Below are 17,148 nucleotides of genomic sequence, written 5' to 3' on the forward strand. Positions count from 1 at the left end.
TGTGGATGGTGTTTGGGTAGGGTCCCAATGACACAGCTTCTTGGTACCTGGCGCTAGCTTAGATGCTCAGTGAATAGATAGATAGGCACATGGATTACACCTTCCCACGATGCCCTCGGGGTTGCTACTTCCCCAAATCAAGCGTGTCACTCATTTTCATACCCAGCCAGACTGATCGGCTATCCCCAAGCTATGTGGGCAGCCGGCATGTTAGACCTGGGCTGAAAGAAGCCTTTCCCAGCCTTCCTCCTAGCTACTCACCCCGCCCTGTGCCACCCTGGCGCAACACGGATGCTGACTCCTCCCCTTTCCGGCTCCTCGGCTGTTCCACGGGTGTTCTGGGGGGTGGGGGCGGTGGCTCGGGCCTCTTGGGACCATGTAACCGTTCTAACAGCTGGAAAGGGATGAGCTGCGGTTAAGTCCACAGCTTGCAAACCACTTTCCTTTGCCCTCAGACCATCCTCGACACTGCCTCCAGAAAGGTCCCGTCTTCTCACATTCCCATGGGCCTTCTCTGTACCTCCCCCACTCCCGCCTCTCTTCCTCCCCTTCCCTTTCTCCCTCCTCTTTTTCCTCCTCCCATTCCTCCCACTCTTCCTCCTCATCCTCCTCCTCCTCCCAGCTTGGTCCTTTGCCATTTTTCCCTCTCCACACTACCCCCCAACCTCATCCCGACCAAGTAGTTCTCTGTGCTTTCTGCCCCACAGCCCATGGGCAGGTAGGACTGGGGCTTTGCTGCCTCTGAGTGACGACCTGTCTCTCCCTTTTAGGCCATTGCCAGATTCCACTTCCAGTGGCAGTTCCTTGCTCTTACTAAGGTTCTCTGAGTGAGCCCTCTACAGGTGTGTGTCAGCTTGTCTCTTCGAGTGATCACTCCTATGTGTGCCAGTCTCTCTGTGTGGGCAGCTGTGAGTAGTGTGAGCCTGTGCATGGGACCCAAGTCCCGGTTCACCAATTTCTCCAACAGGCAATTGGAATGGAACCTCACCAGCACATCAGTTTCTCTTCCCTTCCATTGCTTCCTGTACCCCTTGGGCCAGGTGAGGGGGACTGTATCCTGGGTGCTGGGAAGGAATTTTTGTGCAAAGAGGGCCCCTGCCTATGTCTTGGGCCTGTTTCTTACCAGAGGCTTTGGGGAAGCTGTAGGGAGAGTTGTCTTCTGCTATTCTGGCTCTGCCTGCAGCTCCATCCATTTCCCTGTCCTCACTCCCTCCCTTCCCCCTTCCTCCAGCCCCCTTAGACTCTGACCATCTGTGGCCCAGAGCCTAAGCCCTTTCTCTTGCTCCTCTCCTGGGCTGGGCCAAGCAGGTGAGATCCAGCAGCCAGGAGCCTGGAACTGGCAATCAGAGCCTGATCAGTGGGCGAGGTCAGTCCGACAGCAGTTGAATGCCCAGCTCCTCTTGGTCTCAGAGCAGAAGGCAGGTCCGTCTCCTGAAGACTCATCATCTGAGGACCTTGAATCTCAGCACTCCATCTGTGTTCCAGAGGCAGAAGAGCAGCCCCAGGACTATCACAGGAAACAGAGGCAGTTCCTGAAGGCAGTGACCCAGTCACAGCACCCCACAGCGCTGGAGCTCTTGGTCGCAGAGCTCCAAGCTTTGTTCTCAGCTGTGCTGCAGGATGGCAGCCCTGCAGCTTGGCGCTACCTGCATGCTGTGCTACGTCTGCTACCCCCATATCGTGCACTATTTGTTGGTCGCCTTGATTTACTGCCCTTCCTCGAGCAGCTGTCCAACTGGGCCCCCTGGGTCCAATCCCAGTTCCAGCTGGACCTGCTAGATGCCATAGAGCAGGCCTTTCCCCCAGATACCTCTTTGTTAGAGGGTACCTCCCATGTCAAGTGCTGTCCCCAGAAGCAGAAGTTCCACCATGGGCCGCCACACCTAGCCTGCCCTTTTGTGCAAGCCCGGTGGGGTGGACAGCAGGTAGGGGAGGAGTTGGCTACATGGCTGCGGCCACTGACACTTCCTGAGCTACAGCACAGCCTGGGCATTGTTGGTGCTCATGTGGCCCTGAAAGAGGCCTGGTGGCTAGATGGCCTTTGCCTCCTGCCCTTGGCACTGGCGACAGACATCCCTGTACAATATGAAAGCAGGGGCACTGACGACGCAGCGGAGGAACCTGTTGGAAGAAAAGAGACTAAGTAAGTGAGGGGCCCAGATTGGGGCTTTGAGCAGAGGAGAGAAAGAAGCCAGTTTACAGGTGCCTCTAGGGTCACTTGGATGTCTAGAGCCAGATCCCTATTGATTATAGGCATTAGCCAGACCCCAAGCAATGCTGGTCAAAGCTGCTTCTCTCTTCCTTTTTGTCTGCAAATAAATTGAGTGGTCTTAGTGTTCATCCACATTGGGCAATGCAGAAATCCACGAAAATCAAAAGTCAGCTATAAGGAAGCCAAAGCTTCAGAAAACAGCTTGAGTTTCCAGAGTATCCATTCTATCTCAGATAGTGCTAGAAGTTTCCTTAGTTCTTTTTCTCACTCATTCGCAATCTCTGAGCCTTGCCTCTGGGCCTCCCCAGAACTGGGTGCCAGATGTCAGGCACAGGTCCTTCCCTCAGGGTGCTCCTAGGGGGCAGTGTGTGTGAGGAGCCTTCCCACTCCTGTCTATGTGAGCTAAGCCAGCCCCAGAGCAGATTAGAATTGGCAGCACTGCCAAATGGGACTTTAATTCTTCCATAGTCTCTTCCTGCCCTGCCAGTTTGGATATCCTGACCACTTGAGGGCTGATTGTTTTCCCAGTCTGGCTCTCATTGCTCCTTTCAGGAGGTTGGTGAGAATGGTTTATTTCAAGGGAGTTTTGTGAGGAGGAAGCCAGATTTTAGTGCATTCAAGAGCAAATAGGAGATAAGAAAGTAGAAATCACATTTTACTATTCTTTCATGAAGTCTTGGTCTGATAGGTGTCTGGATAGGACTCTTACGAAGATGGAGAGATCTTGAGCAGTGGGCATTTAATAAATATTTGTACAGTGAATGACTAAATATGGGCTAATGGTAAGAAAAGGAAGAGACTGAAACACAAAGAAGCAGTCAAGGGTCCACAGCACAAATGAAGAAACTAGTCTTGCAGGGAAGAAAGGACATTGCTTCCTCTCAGGTTGATTAGGATGGGACTAGGATGGGAGTCTGTGCAGATAAACGTGTGAGAAGGCTGCTGAACTAGAGGAAGTTACTTCATAGCCAAGAGCCCCAGTTTTCTCTGGGCAGAGAAAAAGGCAGAGAAGGGGATGGGACAGGGATCTGGCAGGGGTAGGCATGGGGGTAGGTGGAGGCCTGTGGAATAGCAGCTGAGGAGTCTGAAAGAGGGAGCTGCCTGAGAACTTATGTGAAGATATCAGAGCAGGGTGAGCCCACAGTTGAGATCAGATACCAGGAATCCATAGAGGAGCTAATATTTCTGGTTCTGCAATCTTCTGAACCAATTTAGATCATATAGGACTTTAATTATTGAGGAAATGAAGCTTTAATAGCTGCTACACCATTAAGATGTTCTGATCCAACATCAAAGTTACAAACCCTATTCTTTTTTTTTTTAAGATTTTGTTTATTTATTTGAGAGAGAGTAAGAGAGAGCATGAGAGGGGAGAAGGTCAGAGGGAGAAGCAGACTCCTCATGGAGCTGGGAGCCCGATGCAGGACTTGATCCGGGACTCCAGGATCATGACCTGAGCGGGAGGCAGTCACTTAACCAGCTGAGTCACGCAGGTGCCCACAAACCCTATTCTTGATATGAAACTTTAGAATAGGATTGCACTGTTATCCCTAGGGTAACTTGTGATGTTGATCTAGGTTTGGGTCAGTTAATGAGGTTAGTATACTTGGCAGATTAAGTCTAAGTTTAATTATTCAGATTTTTTGTGTTAGTCTCATGTTCTGAGGTCACTCCAGCCAAAATTATTAGTCCAAGTGATCAGTTTTTGGTGTCTTGGATAATTAATTTCATATCAATTTTGTTGGCTGGTGTTCTGGAAAGGTGAGAAGATTGAGAACACGAATGCGGGCTTGAAGGGGTTGAAGGATGCACTATTGGATCCTGGCCGGAAATGAGAGGCTGTGAAACTAGAAGTGGGTGGTGATGGGGAAAGAGCAAGAATCGCAGGCAAGGAGATCATGCCGAGTTGGAAACAGCATGATGCGGGCAGAGATAGATCTAGAAGCTTAGGAAGGTTGCCATGGAGGAGAAATCCAGGACTGTGGGCTTGCAAGTTGATGAGTTGGGAAAACAAAGTATTCCCATTACTTTTATTATGTAATACTGACTTCATAATAATCACAGTAGGTCCAGAATGATTATTCATGCATCAAAAAGGGAGGGGTTGTTCATACATAAGCCTGTGTGAATGTAGCTGTTTGACTATATTTGCTCAGTATGTGAACACCTTTGGGTTTGGATGGTAGAAAGGCTCCAGCAGTACCACTTCACCTCCTCGTAGGCACCTGATCCAGCGCCTTCTTTCACTGCCTAACAGGGGCAACCTGACCTCCTGCTCTGTCTCTTTTCTCCTTTTTTTTTTTTTTTTATTGTATAGGCCTCAGCTTGGTTCAGAAGTTCCTGGTAAGAAGACTAGATTCTCACCTCAGACCTCCCTCCTGGGTAGCCAGGTGATGAACATTCTGAAGACAGAGAGATACCTGAAGAAGATCCACTTCCTCTACCTAAATGTAGCTCCCAGCCGGTACTTCAGGTAAGAGCCTATATGCTGACCCCTTCTACTCTGTCCAACTCCCTGGTTTCTGCCCGTGCTGTCTTCCCCCAGCTCCTCTCCATACCCACTCTTCTCCTGTCCTTCGTCCTCTCTCGCTGCTTCTACTCCGTCTTCCAGTTTCCCTCCCTCTTTGATTCTCAGCCTCCTCCTTTCCATTCTGCACCTCTCTTTTTTTTCCCCTTTGCTCTCACAGCCATTGGTCTTAGTTGTCCTCTTCTACTTTTGGTTCTATCTTCTTTATTCTGCCCTAAGATAATAGAAACATTTGATCACAGCCTCAGAAGGGAATTTAATGGTCATCCCTTTCAACTCCAGTGCAGGAATCAGGCATTTGAATCTTTACAGTGAGTGGAAGCTTTGAGTTTGCCAAGGTATCCCATTCCTTAGACTGAAGCAAAATCTGCTTTTTTAAAAAATTCTACCTTCTGGTCCTAATTTTATCCCTGGGGCTATAAAAACAAGTCTCCTCCTTCCACAAGACTCAGGAGGTGTTCATTTTCCTCTATTACCTCTAAAATTTACATATTTTTAAAAGCCTGATTCCCAAGTCCCATCTCTTCCCAGAAATAATAATTACCATTAATTAAGTTTTTCCAGGCATTGTGCTAATAAACACATGATGTATGTTATTTATCCTTCACCTACCAGGTGGGTACTATTATTATTTCCTTATATGAGATAAGTGCCCTGGTGCATAAACAGGTTAAGTAATTTGTCACATAGTAAGTGGTAGAAACAAACAAACCTAGGTCTGTCTTAACTCAAAAGTCCATGCTCTTCAGTCGTATGTCACATATCCTCCCAGAAAGCGTTATTTCCTGCATACACTGCTGTCCTTCTCCTGAGCTTATGTAGCACTAATGATCTGTGTCATCCATACATTCATTGATCAGTTCATTAACACGTTTCACTGAGAGCATTGTGCCAGTTGCTAAGCAATTGTCTTTTGGCTCTAAATTTCCTCTCCTCTCTCTGCTTTGAGATACTGGGGCTGAGACTCTGCAAACTCCTCCTTTTTCAGCTGGCCACCTGTTAGGTTTGATTAATAGGGGTTCTAGAAGGAGACTGGATAGCAAGATCCAGCAAGACTGGATACGGGTATTTCTCTTTCCCTCACTTGCTCTTTCTGTCAGTATTGGTCCTTCACCCTGGCAGCAGCAGGAACCTTCTAAATTGGCTTCTTCATGATTCTCAGTTGGGGGACACCTTCCCATCAGAGTTCTGCATCTTGACTACATGGCCCCTCCTCCAGACTCCTTCGGTACCACCTTCCCTTTGTTCCTCTAGTTCTAGGGCTGGTATCCATTCCTGTGGTTATTGTATCTGTGCTATCTTAGTGTTCCCTTTCTGCTTTTCATTTCTTTGACACCTTTTTTTAAAAAAACATGCTCTCTATTAAATTCACTTTGTTGAAATGTCCAGTATGGTTCTGTTTCCCTGATTGGACCCTTACTGATCTCATGAAAGGAAATGAGCCTCATATATGGGATTCTGGGATTGGTTTCTTAATGTCCTTGGCCTTGAACAGTACTGAACTCCGTGCTAATGGGATATAGGATACTAGTAATCCATGACATGTAGTGGCATCATGATTAACTAAATTATCACTTGTGGCTGTGATGAACTGATGGCCACCACACTTGACAGACTGAAGGTAATGGTAGTGACGACGACAGTGTGGGATGGGGTGCTTACTGGCTGTGGTGGAGAGCTTACACAAAAGAAAATTATAGGCTTAGAACATTAAACTATCAGCTCCATCATAATCAGAGAAGCAGCACAATCAAAGATAATTAGACACAGAGAGAGACAAGAAACCATGAGCAAGAGAACTAAAGAGAACTAAAAAGGCAGTGGATAATTATAGGACCAACATCTGCCAAAGAAGGAATCCCAGTGAATTGACTTTATCATTTGGTGATGCTTTTCCCTAATGAGAGATGCCTGTCAATTCCAGTATCAGCAATTTTCTGTCAGCTTTACTATCTGTTGCTGAAAGACTGAAAATGGGAGCTGAGCTTTGGACAGGCGCAGACAGCCAAAGATCAGAGATTGCAGCTTGGGGCCCATATCCAGGAGGGACGTGTTTTCTGCTTCAACCTATAATGTCACCAGGGTCCCAACCCAGAGCCCAGGGCCTTTAGCGTCGAGTTCTCTGTTGTGTTCATACAGATGATTTTAATATTTTATCCACGTATTTTGCCTTTTTCTAGTTGTTCTCAAGTGAGAGTGTTAGTTCCAAATTTCTAGTTGCACCATCAGTAAAAGTAGAACCTTGGCATTCATTGTTTCATTTTATTTGTCACGTAACAGGATTTTTTTCAATGTGTTTGAATTTGTCCAATTTTTCTTGTATTTGTCCTAGATTTTTTATTACATTTTAAAATTTTAATTTTTATATACATACATACATTTATTATATACATACGTACATGTATGTATGTATATAATATAATCTTTAAGTATGTGTGTGTGTGTATATATATACATATATATATATATATATATATATATATATATATTTGACAGAGAGAGAGAGAGTACAAACGGAGGGGCAGAGGGAGAGGGAGAAGCAGGCTGCCTGCTGAGCTCCATCCTCCCTCCTGGGTTGGAGCCCGATTCAGGGCTCCATCCCAGGACCCTGAGATCATGACCTGAGCTGAGGGCATACACTTAGCTGACTGAGCCACCCCCGGCCTCCTAATTCCAATATATTTAAGATACAACGTTATGTTGGTATTTGTCCTAGATGTTGATTCATACTCAGAAAGGACTTTATTCCTTTACTTTCTTAGAGCCTTCACTCAACTGTCATATCTTTAGCCTCCGCCCTCCACTGGCACTGCCAACTTCCTTTGCCTGTGCTTTTTTTGCCCTCTCATTTATTATATTTATCATTTTTCCTCTCCAGTATAATGAGAGCTCTTTCAGGGCAGGGATTTTTGTTTGTTGTGTTTAACAATGTATCCTGAGGGTTTAGAACAGTTTGGCTTAGAGACGAGACTCAGTAACATTTGTTGAATGAATGAATGAATGAATGATCCATATTTAGAGGCAGTAAATGATGAGTTCAGTATAGAACTTGCTGTGTTTCATTAAGGCATAGAGTTTGAGATTTTTTGGAAGCAGATGAATACTCTCTAGCATCACTTAATACTCTAACTGATCTGAGCCCTTTGAGAACAAGGACTAAGTAGTAGTTATTTCTATGTCCTCAGCTCCAATCACAGTACTTAGACAGAAGGGAAACTTGATAAATGGTTTAACTAACTCTGTAAAATCATAAATAAAAAGAAGAGGAAAGGGGCGCCTGGGTGGCTCAGTGGGTTAAGCCGCTGCCTTCGGCTCAGGTCATGATCCCAGGTCCTGGGTTCGAGCCCCACATCGGGCTTTCTGCTCAGCAGGGAGCCTGCTTCCTCCTCTCTCTCTGCCTGCCTCTCTGCCTACTTGTGATTTCTCTCTGTCAAATAAATAAAAAAAATCTTTAAAAAAAAAAGAAGAGAAAAAAAACTTTAAAAAAGGAAAAAAGAAAGAGTAGTGTTCATTAAGAAGGTCATAGAGGGGGGAGCCTGGGTGGCTCAGTGGGTTGAGCCTCTGTCTTCGGCTCAGGACATGATCTCAGGGTCCTGGATTGAGCCCAGCAACAGGCTCTCTGCTCAGCGGGGAACCTGCTTCCCCCTCTTTCTCTGTCTGCTGCTCTGCCTGCTTGTGATCTCTTTCTCTGTCAGATAAATAAATAAAATCTTAAAAAAAAAAAGAGAGAGATCTTTACAATTAAAAAAAAAAAAAAGGTCATAGGGGAAGGATCCCTTGGGAAAGCCTGGGATCAGTTGTGATAGGAGGCTATACTGTGGGAAGCTAAGCAGCCCAGTGGTTAAGAGGGGTGGCTTGAGTCAGGTAGATTTGGTTTTAAGTCCTGTATTTTTCCCTGAACTACCTTGGACAAAGTTATAACTCCTCTTTGCTTCAGAAGAAATAGTTTGGGGGAAAGAGTACTTGGGAAAATCTAGTCACTTTGTCAGAAAGGAAACAAAGCTTTTATATGACTTGATTAGGTGAGTTTATTCTGGTATCTATCTAAGCGCTCTTTTTTTTTTTTTAAAGATTATATTTATTTATTTTGAGAGAGAGAGAGCATACAAGGGAGCATGAGCTTGAGGAGGGGCAAGGGAGAGGGAAAGAATCCTCAGGTGGACTCCATGCTAAGCTGGGAGCCTGACGCAGGGCTCAATCTCACAACTTGAGATCATGACCTGAGTCAAAATCAAGAGTTGTGACACTTAACTGACTGAGCCACCCGGGCTCCTCTGACTCTAAATTCTCTTAAGTCATTTACTTAATAATGTATTCTAAAAGGCTAAGAGAAGAGAGAGAGGAGGGCCGTTTTATCTCGTAGGCATGATAGGCATAAGACTTGAGACATAATAACTTTTAAAGGACTCTGAAATACACTTAATGCTTAAAAATATTATTGGTTCCAAGTTATGAAGATAAAACTGCAAAATAAAAATTGATAAATGCTTTATTGAATGTGCGGAAACATAGCAGTATGCTAATGAGTCTCCTGCAACTAGATACAACTATTGTATAGCTGCATATAAATGCCACTTAGTGTGGGATGTAGGTGCATTACACTGAAGTAAGAGAACTGAGTAGGATGTTAAGATGGCTCTGGAGGTACTTGTCTGGTCTCTAGGGTGAAGTTGTCCTCTTGATTTGTGTGTGTCTAGTCTTCTAGTTGCCCCGGTTTTCCCCATTCTCAGTTACTTCAAACAGCACCCTCTAGTGATCTCTGCATGTTATTTCAGTATCTAGAGATACATATTTTACCATTTCTAATATGTACTTTTTTTCACATTTTAACATATCTGAAATTGTGATGCATCTTACAGATTGGTGGAGTATCATGCTGGCAGCATTTTAAATTTCAGTGTTTCATTAAAAAAGAATGCTGCATCTTACAACTGATGGCATCTTAGATTTGATAAGATATAAAGTATCTGGATCTAGTGATACGAACTCCTTAGAACTGGCTAGGTGCCCTTTTTTCTCCTCTATCTTTGGCTTCCATTTATTCTTTTTTTAAAAAGATTTATTTATTTATTTGAGAGAGAGATAAAGAGAAAGGGTGCACACATGTGTGATTGCCTGGGGGTGGGGCAGAGGGAGGGAGAGAGAAACTCAAGCAGACCACACTGAGCAAGAAGCCCACACTAGGGCTCAACATTGGGGCTCAACACCGGGGCTCAGCATTGGGGCTCAGTGTCATGACCCAGAGATCATGACCTGAGCTAAAACCAAGAATCGGGCACTTAACCAACTGTGCCATCCAGGTGCCCCTAATATTTGTTTCCTTAAGTGGCTCAGTCAGTCAGTTAAGTGGCTCAGTCAGTCAGTTAAATGTCTGCTTTCAGCTCAGGTCATTACCGCAGGACCGAGCCCCGTGTTGGGGTCCTTGCTCAATGGGGAATCTGCTGCACCCTCTGCCTCTCTGCCTGCTCATCCTCTCTCTCTTGTGTACTCTCTCTCTTTCAAATAAATAAAATAAAATCTTTTAAAAATATGTGTTTCCTTTTTTTAGTTTGAACGTCATTCTACTCCCTTTCCCCTCTTCTGACTCTCCTCTGTCTTTATCCCTGCCTCCATGCTTCCCCTCTCCATCCTTCTTTGGTCCCTTCCTGAAACCTGCACAAGTTCCCAGGGCTCTTGCTGATCAGAGCTCTTTTTTTAAAGGCCCTATAACCTGATGGTGGTGCCACCAAAGAAGGTGAACCCTGAGCACTATATCTTCTCTCCCTTTGGTGTCCTGCACGTACATCCGGTAGAGGGCAGTGAGACAATGACACTGGGGACCTGGCACCGCCACTCTGTCCTCTGGCAGCAGCTTCAGTTCATTCCATTCTTCAAATATTGCCTCTTATACAAGGCCTTGGCCCGGTAGGTGATGCTGGTATGGGATGTGGGGACAAGGGTTGCAGGGAGCTATAGCACGTCACTGCCCTCTGATCTGTAGTTGGAAGAAGAGTGTGACATTACAGCGGCTGCATCGGTGCCGTACTTTCCTCGGGAAGCATCTACTCTTGGCTGTGCCCCACTTTGGAGCTGGGCTTCTGCATATTAGCAGGTATGGTCTTCAAAATACACTGTCAATGGATGTCTTAAAATTATTTTTACAAAAAGTGTTAACATGTCCCTTGTAGAAATTTTGGAAAATACAAAAAAGCACGAAGTAAAAAAAAAGCCTTTGATCTTAATCACATAACTAACCACATAACTAACCACAGCAGACATTTTGTTGCAAATCCTGCTAATCTTTTTTTCTATCATCTATACAAATGTGGTCATACTTGACATATTAAGTAACTAGGTTTTTTTCTGAGTAATGTATTCTGAGCATATCTTCATGTAATTGTATATTCCTACATCACGTTGCCCAGATTACACAAGTATTAACTACCGGATCTGGGGATGTACCTTAGGTGTTTGAATGCAAATTCTCTGCTCTTTCCATGGTATCTTTTGGATTCTTTTTTTTGAGGGGGTTATCTTCTGGATTATTTTTTTGGGGGGGAGACTTATTCCCAGTACTTTTTTTTTTTTTCACTTTTCCTGCACTCCTTGGCCACTTCTAATTATCTTCTGTGATAGAAGTTGCGAACTCAGATGTCTACAGGGGCTGAGCAGGAGCTATGGAAGAAATGCAGTGGGTTAGGTGCAAGACATTAGGGAATGTGGGGAATGCAATCTAGAGACTACATCTAAATAGGACAGTCACTACTCAATTCCAGCTGACTGTTAACACTGGAAAGATGGGTACAGCATGCCAACTGCCTTATTTTTTTTTTTCAGGATTTCCTGGAAATATACATTTTGTTTAAAAGTGTTGTAATTTTACCTATTTACCTGGAATTTTTATTTAAACAGTGGGCTGGCCAACTCTTAGTGGAACATATGAAAACATTTTCAGTCTGAATTTGACCCACAGCCTACCAGTTTGCAACCTTTGCTCTGGGGTCCTCCAGTCTGGCCTATAATTATGTTTTAATTAATGGGTATAATTAAAAATATGAGGGCTTAGAGGCTGGACAGATCTGAATTTAAATCCTGAATACCGACTTTCCCCTTTGAGCCTCATTTCCTGATATGAAAACTAGGGATGAAGATTTCTATTACACAGCTATAGTGAGAATTAAGTGAGATTGTAAATATAAAATACCATGTTCAATGCCTCTTAATAGGTACCGAATAGGTACCGAATAAAATGACACCCATTATGATCATCCTCTGCTTGTTGGGGGTCTTTCTTCTTCTTCAGGTATTTTTAGAGATGTAGAGTTCTCGGGGTGTGGGGGAGGGTAGTGGATAGTGGAGGTAAATTTTCTTAGGGATAGTCAGCCCATGGAGAAGTTGGAAGTTTGTCACCTTTGATTCTAAAACTCATCTGTTCATCTAGACATTTAGGGCCCTTAGCTTTCCCTATTCCAAGGAAGAAGCCTCTGTAGTCTCTCCTCCTAAATCATACCTTGGGATCATTTGACCGTCTCCTAGCAGAAAGGTCGCTTAGTATAAACATTTGCACACACCCCAGGCCTTTCCCAAAGAATTCCCCAGCCAGCAACTTCCTTAGCTTGAATTCTTCCAAAGAGCTCTCTAGAGGAAGCTGTCCCTGGAGGTCACCAGGAATAGTATAATCTTTCTAGACCTTTGCTTATTCTGAGGTGAACTGGGCTAGAAAGAGGTCAAAGGTGTTCAAGGGAAGAGAGTCAAGATGCCGGCTCTGACCAGTTTAGCCCTTGATCCCAGGCTTCTGCAGGAGCTGCGCTCTGTACCCTGGCTCCCCCAAGACCAAGATCGATGCTACGAGCTGCTGGACCTGCAACGGGCTCTAGCCAAGGAGAACCACAAGGCTCTGCGGCTGCTTCGTCGCTGCCTGCACCTCTGCACATCCATCCTGCAACTGGTAAGAGGCTCCAGCTTATCATGAGCCTTTTCTCGAAGGCGGCTTGCCAGAGTTCCAGGGTCCTCCTGGCTTAAGCTTCTCCTGGGTTCCCCCATATGGCCTGGATGCTGCAGTTGGCTCACAGCCAGGGTCCTGTGCAGCAACAGCAGTCTCTGTTGTGGGGCAAGTGGATTGATTATAGATGGGCAGAGGCTTGGACTCAACCTTTTCCCTAAGGGTTGGTCATGGCCTTGAGCAGGGAGGAGAAGGAACATAACAATAATTGTTCTTCAGTTGTTTGTGTCAGGGTCATTAGGGAACTTGAAAGTTGGAATCTGGATCTCTTATGCGGCTGGTCTTATCTTAGAAACTATCTTGAACCTTTGGCAGGCCCCTGAGGCTGGTAGAAGCATCTAGTGTCCTTCCTGATTTTGCCTACTCTGCATCTGTGGTACATGCCCCCTGCTTGGGTTCCTGGAGGCCCTGCTGTGTGATTCTGTCACTATAGTTTGTTGTCTGTCAGGTGGGGCTGGATATTTACACAGTTCTCTGGCTGATCACCGTCTGCAGGTTGTCTAGTTCTGACAGAAGGGACCCACCCAAATTTTGTGAACTTGAGAAATAATGTAGAAGAGGCCCCTTGGGACTTCCTACAGGGAAATGGCCTTCAGCCCTAGATAGTAACAGTTGGACCTGCCATTGCTCTGAGCTAAACAGGGCAGAAGGTGGGGGTGAGCTCTTCCCCAGCCTTCCTCTACCTCCTAGTTCCTAAGTCGCACCTTTGTTTTAATGTTACAAAACTCATTATAATTTTTTAATAGTTAGCAGCTTATTTTGTTAATTAAGGTATAATTTACATGCAGTAAGCAAATTTTAAGTGTGCAGTTTGTTGAAATATTTGCATATATATAGATCCATGTAACCACCATCACTCAGATCAAGATATAGAACATTTCCAATATCTCAGCAAGCTCCCTGGTACCTCTACTGTCAGTTCCCCACAAAAGTAACCACTACTCTGATTGCTGTCACTATAGATTCATTTAGTCTGATTTTGAATTTCATATAAATGGAATCAGCATGTCTGACTTGTTTTTTTTTCCCACTCAACATAATCTTAGTGAGATTTATACATAATCTAAGTAGCGGTGGTTCACTTTCTTGTGTGTTATGTAGTATTTCCCTCTATGGATGTACCACAATTTATTTATTCTTCTATTGATGGACATTTGAGTTTGTTACAGTTTTTGCTATGATGATTAATGCTGATTCTTGTACATATCTTTTGGTGGACATAATCACTCATTTGTTTGGAGTATGTGTTCCAGGAGTGAAATTGCTAGAATAGGGTATATGTATGTTTTGCAGTGCGAAACAGTTTTCCAGAGTGGTTGTGCCAGGTTTATATTCTCCCAGCAATGTAGGAGATTTCCAGTTGCCCTATGTTCTCACTAACACTTGGTATTGTTAGGGTTTTTAATTTTAGCCAAACTGGTATACAGTGGTACCTCATTATCATTTTAATTTGTGTTTCTATGATCACCAAGGTTGTTGAGCATCTTTTCGTATGTTTATTGGCTGTTTTGGTAACTTCTTCTGTGAAATGTCTTAATAACTCTTGCTCAATTTTAACTGGGTTGTTTGTTTTTTTCCTATTAATACGTAGCAGTTCTTTATACGTTCTAGATATGAGTCCTATATCAAATATATGTGTTATAGATATATTCTCCTAGTCTGTGGCTTACCCTTTTACTATTTTAATGGTGTCTTTTGATTAACAGCTCTTAATTTTCTTGAAGTTCATTTTATCAATCTTCTTTGGTTGGTGCCTTTTGAGTCCTAGTTTAAGAAACCTTTGCCTACCCCAAAGTCATGTAGATATTTTCTGGTGTTCTTCTAGAACTTTTATTACCTTTTCTTTCATATTCAGGTCTATGGTACATTTCAAATTAATTTTTATGTATGGTGTATTTTTCCTATTTATTGAAGAAACTATCCTTTCCTCCACTTAATTGCATGGTGTCTTTTTCTTAAATCAGATGACTGTATATGTGTGAGCCTGTTTCTGGACTCTTTTCTGTCCCATTAATCTATTTATCTGTCTTTAAAAAATTTTTTTACTTAAATTCAATGTAGTTAACATATACTGTATTATTAGTTTCAGGGGTAGAATTTAGCTATTCATCAGTTGCATGTAATACCCAGTGTTAATTACATTATGTGCCCTCCTTAATGCCCATCACCCAGTTGCCCCACTCCTCTACCCATCTCCCCTCCAGCAATCCTCAGCTTGTTTCCTAGAGTTAAGAGTCTCTTATGGTTTGCCTCCCTCCCTGTCTTTTTTTTTTTTTTAGATTTTTATTTATTTATTTTACACAGAGAGAGACACACACAGCGAGAGAGGGAATACAAGCAAGGGGAGGGTGGGAGAGGGAGAAGCAGGCTTCCTATCAAGCAGGGAGCCTGATGCCGCCCAGGACCCTGGGATCATAACCCGACCTGAGCAGCAGATGCTTAACAACCTAGCCACCTAGGCACTTCTTCCCTCTCTGTTTTCATCTTATTTTATTTTTCCTTCCCTTCCCCTATGTTTATCTATTTTGTTTCCTAAATTCCACATATAAGTGAAGTCAAATGGTATTTGTCTTTCTCTGACTGACTTATTTTGCATAGCATAATACATTCTAGTTCCATCCATATTGTTGCAAATATATTTTGTCAGTGTTACACAATCTTAATTATTGCAGCTTTATGATATGTCTTGGTATATGGTACTATAAGCCCTATAACTTTTTATTATATAAATTTTTATTATACATTTATTATACAACCTATGCTAGGTTCTTTGCATTTCCATATAAGATTTAGAGTCAGCTTATTAATTTCCACAAATAATTTTACTGGGATTTTTTTTATTGGCTTGTTTTAAATTTGTAGATCAATTTGAAGGAGATTGATATCTTAATAATATTTCACTTTCATCTTTTTCTTTTTAATTTTTTAATTTTTTATTTCTTTTCAGTGTAACAGTATTCATTGTTTTTGTACCGCACCCAGTGCTCCATGCAATCTGTGCCCTCTCTAATACCCACCACCTGGTTCCCCCAATCTCCCACCCCCTCCCCGCCCCTTCAAAACCCTCAGATTGTTTTTCAGAGTCCATAGTCTCTCGTGGTTCACCTCCCCTTCCAATTTCCCTCAACTCCCTTTTCCTCTCCATCTCCCCTTGTCCTCCATGCTATTTGTTATGCTCCACAAATAAGTGAAACCATATGATAATTGACTCTCTCTGCTTGACTTATTTCACTCAGCATAATCTCTTCTAATCCCGTCCATGTTGCTACAAAAGTTGGGTATTCATCCTTTCTGATGGAGGCATAATACTCCATAGTGTATATGGCCCACATCTTCCTTATCCATTCGTCCGTTGAAGGGCATCTTGGTTCTTTCCACAGTTTGGCGACCGTGGCCATTGCTGCTATAAACATTGGGGTACAGATGGCCCTTCTTTTCACTACATCTGTATCTTTGGGGTAAATACCCAGTGGTGCAATGGCAGGGTCATAGGGAAGCTCTCTTTTTAATTTCTTGAGGAATCTCCACACTGTTCTCCAAAGTGGCTGCACCAACTTGCATTCCCACCAACAGTGTAAGAGGGTTCCCCTTTCTCCACATCCTCTCCAACACATGTTGTTTCCTGTCTTGCTAATTTTTCCCATTCTAACTGGTGTAAGGTGGTATCTCAATGTGGTTTTAATTTGAATCTCCCTGATGGCTAGTGATGATGAACATTTTTTCATGTGTCTGATAGCCATTTGTATGTCTTCATTGGAGAAGTGTCTGTTCATATCTTCTGCCCATTTTTTGACATGATTATCTGTTTTGTGTGTGTTGAGTTTGAGGACTTCTTTATAGATCCTGGATATCAACCTTTTGTCTGTACTGTCATTTGCAAATATCTTCTCCCATTCCCTGGGTTGCCTCTTTGTTTTGTTGACTGTTTCCTTTGCTGTGCAGAAGCTTTTGATCTTGATGAAGTCCCAAAAGTTCATTTTCGCTTTTGTTTCCTTTGCCTTTGGAGACATATCTTGAAAGAAGTTGCTGTGGCTGATATCGAAGAGATTACTGCCTATGTTCTCCTCTAGGATTCTGATGGATTCCTGTCTCACGTTGAGGTCTTTATCCATTTTGAGTTTATCTTTGTGTATGGTGTAAGAGAATGGTCGAGTTTCATTCTTCTACATATAGCTGCCCAGTTTTCCCAGCACCATTTATTGAAGAGACTGTCTTTTTTCCATTGTATCTTTTTCCCTGTTTTGTCGAAGATTATTTGACCATAGAGTTGAGGGTCCATATCTGGGCTCTCTACTCTGTTCCACTGGTCTATGTGTCTGTTTTTATGCCAGTACCATGCTGTCTTGGTGATCACAGCTTTGTAGTAAAGCTTGAAATCAGGTAACGTGATGCCCCCAGTTTATTTTTGTTTTTCAACATTTCCTTAGT

The 17,148-nt window shown here is 43.4% G+C and overlaps 1 protein-coding gene across 1 annotated transcript in view; it reads left to right on the forward strand.

The window, feature by feature from the left end:
* Positions 1-770: 770 nt before the first annotated feature.
* Positions 771-17,148, forward strand: part of DNHD1 (dynein heavy chain domain 1) — a 78,102-nt gene continuing 61,724 nt past the window's right edge. Inside the window, 7 exon segments of the mRNA XM_047690478.1 lie at positions 771-842; positions 968-1,040; positions 1,309-2,143; positions 4,530-4,685; positions 10,440-10,643; positions 10,720-10,830; positions 12,510-12,666. Coding sequence (XP_047546434.1) covers positions 977-1,040; positions 1,309-2,143; positions 4,530-4,685; positions 10,440-10,643; positions 10,720-10,830; positions 12,510-12,666 — 1,527 coding nt within the window. The 5' untranslated portion in view covers positions 771-842; positions 968-976.

The sequence above is a fragment of the Lutra lutra genome, chromosome 10 (assembly GCF_902655055.1).
Source record: "Lutra lutra chromosome 10, mLutLut1.2, whole genome shotgun sequence".
NCBI lineage: Eukaryota > Metazoa > Chordata > Mammalia > Carnivora > Mustelidae > Lutra > Lutra lutra.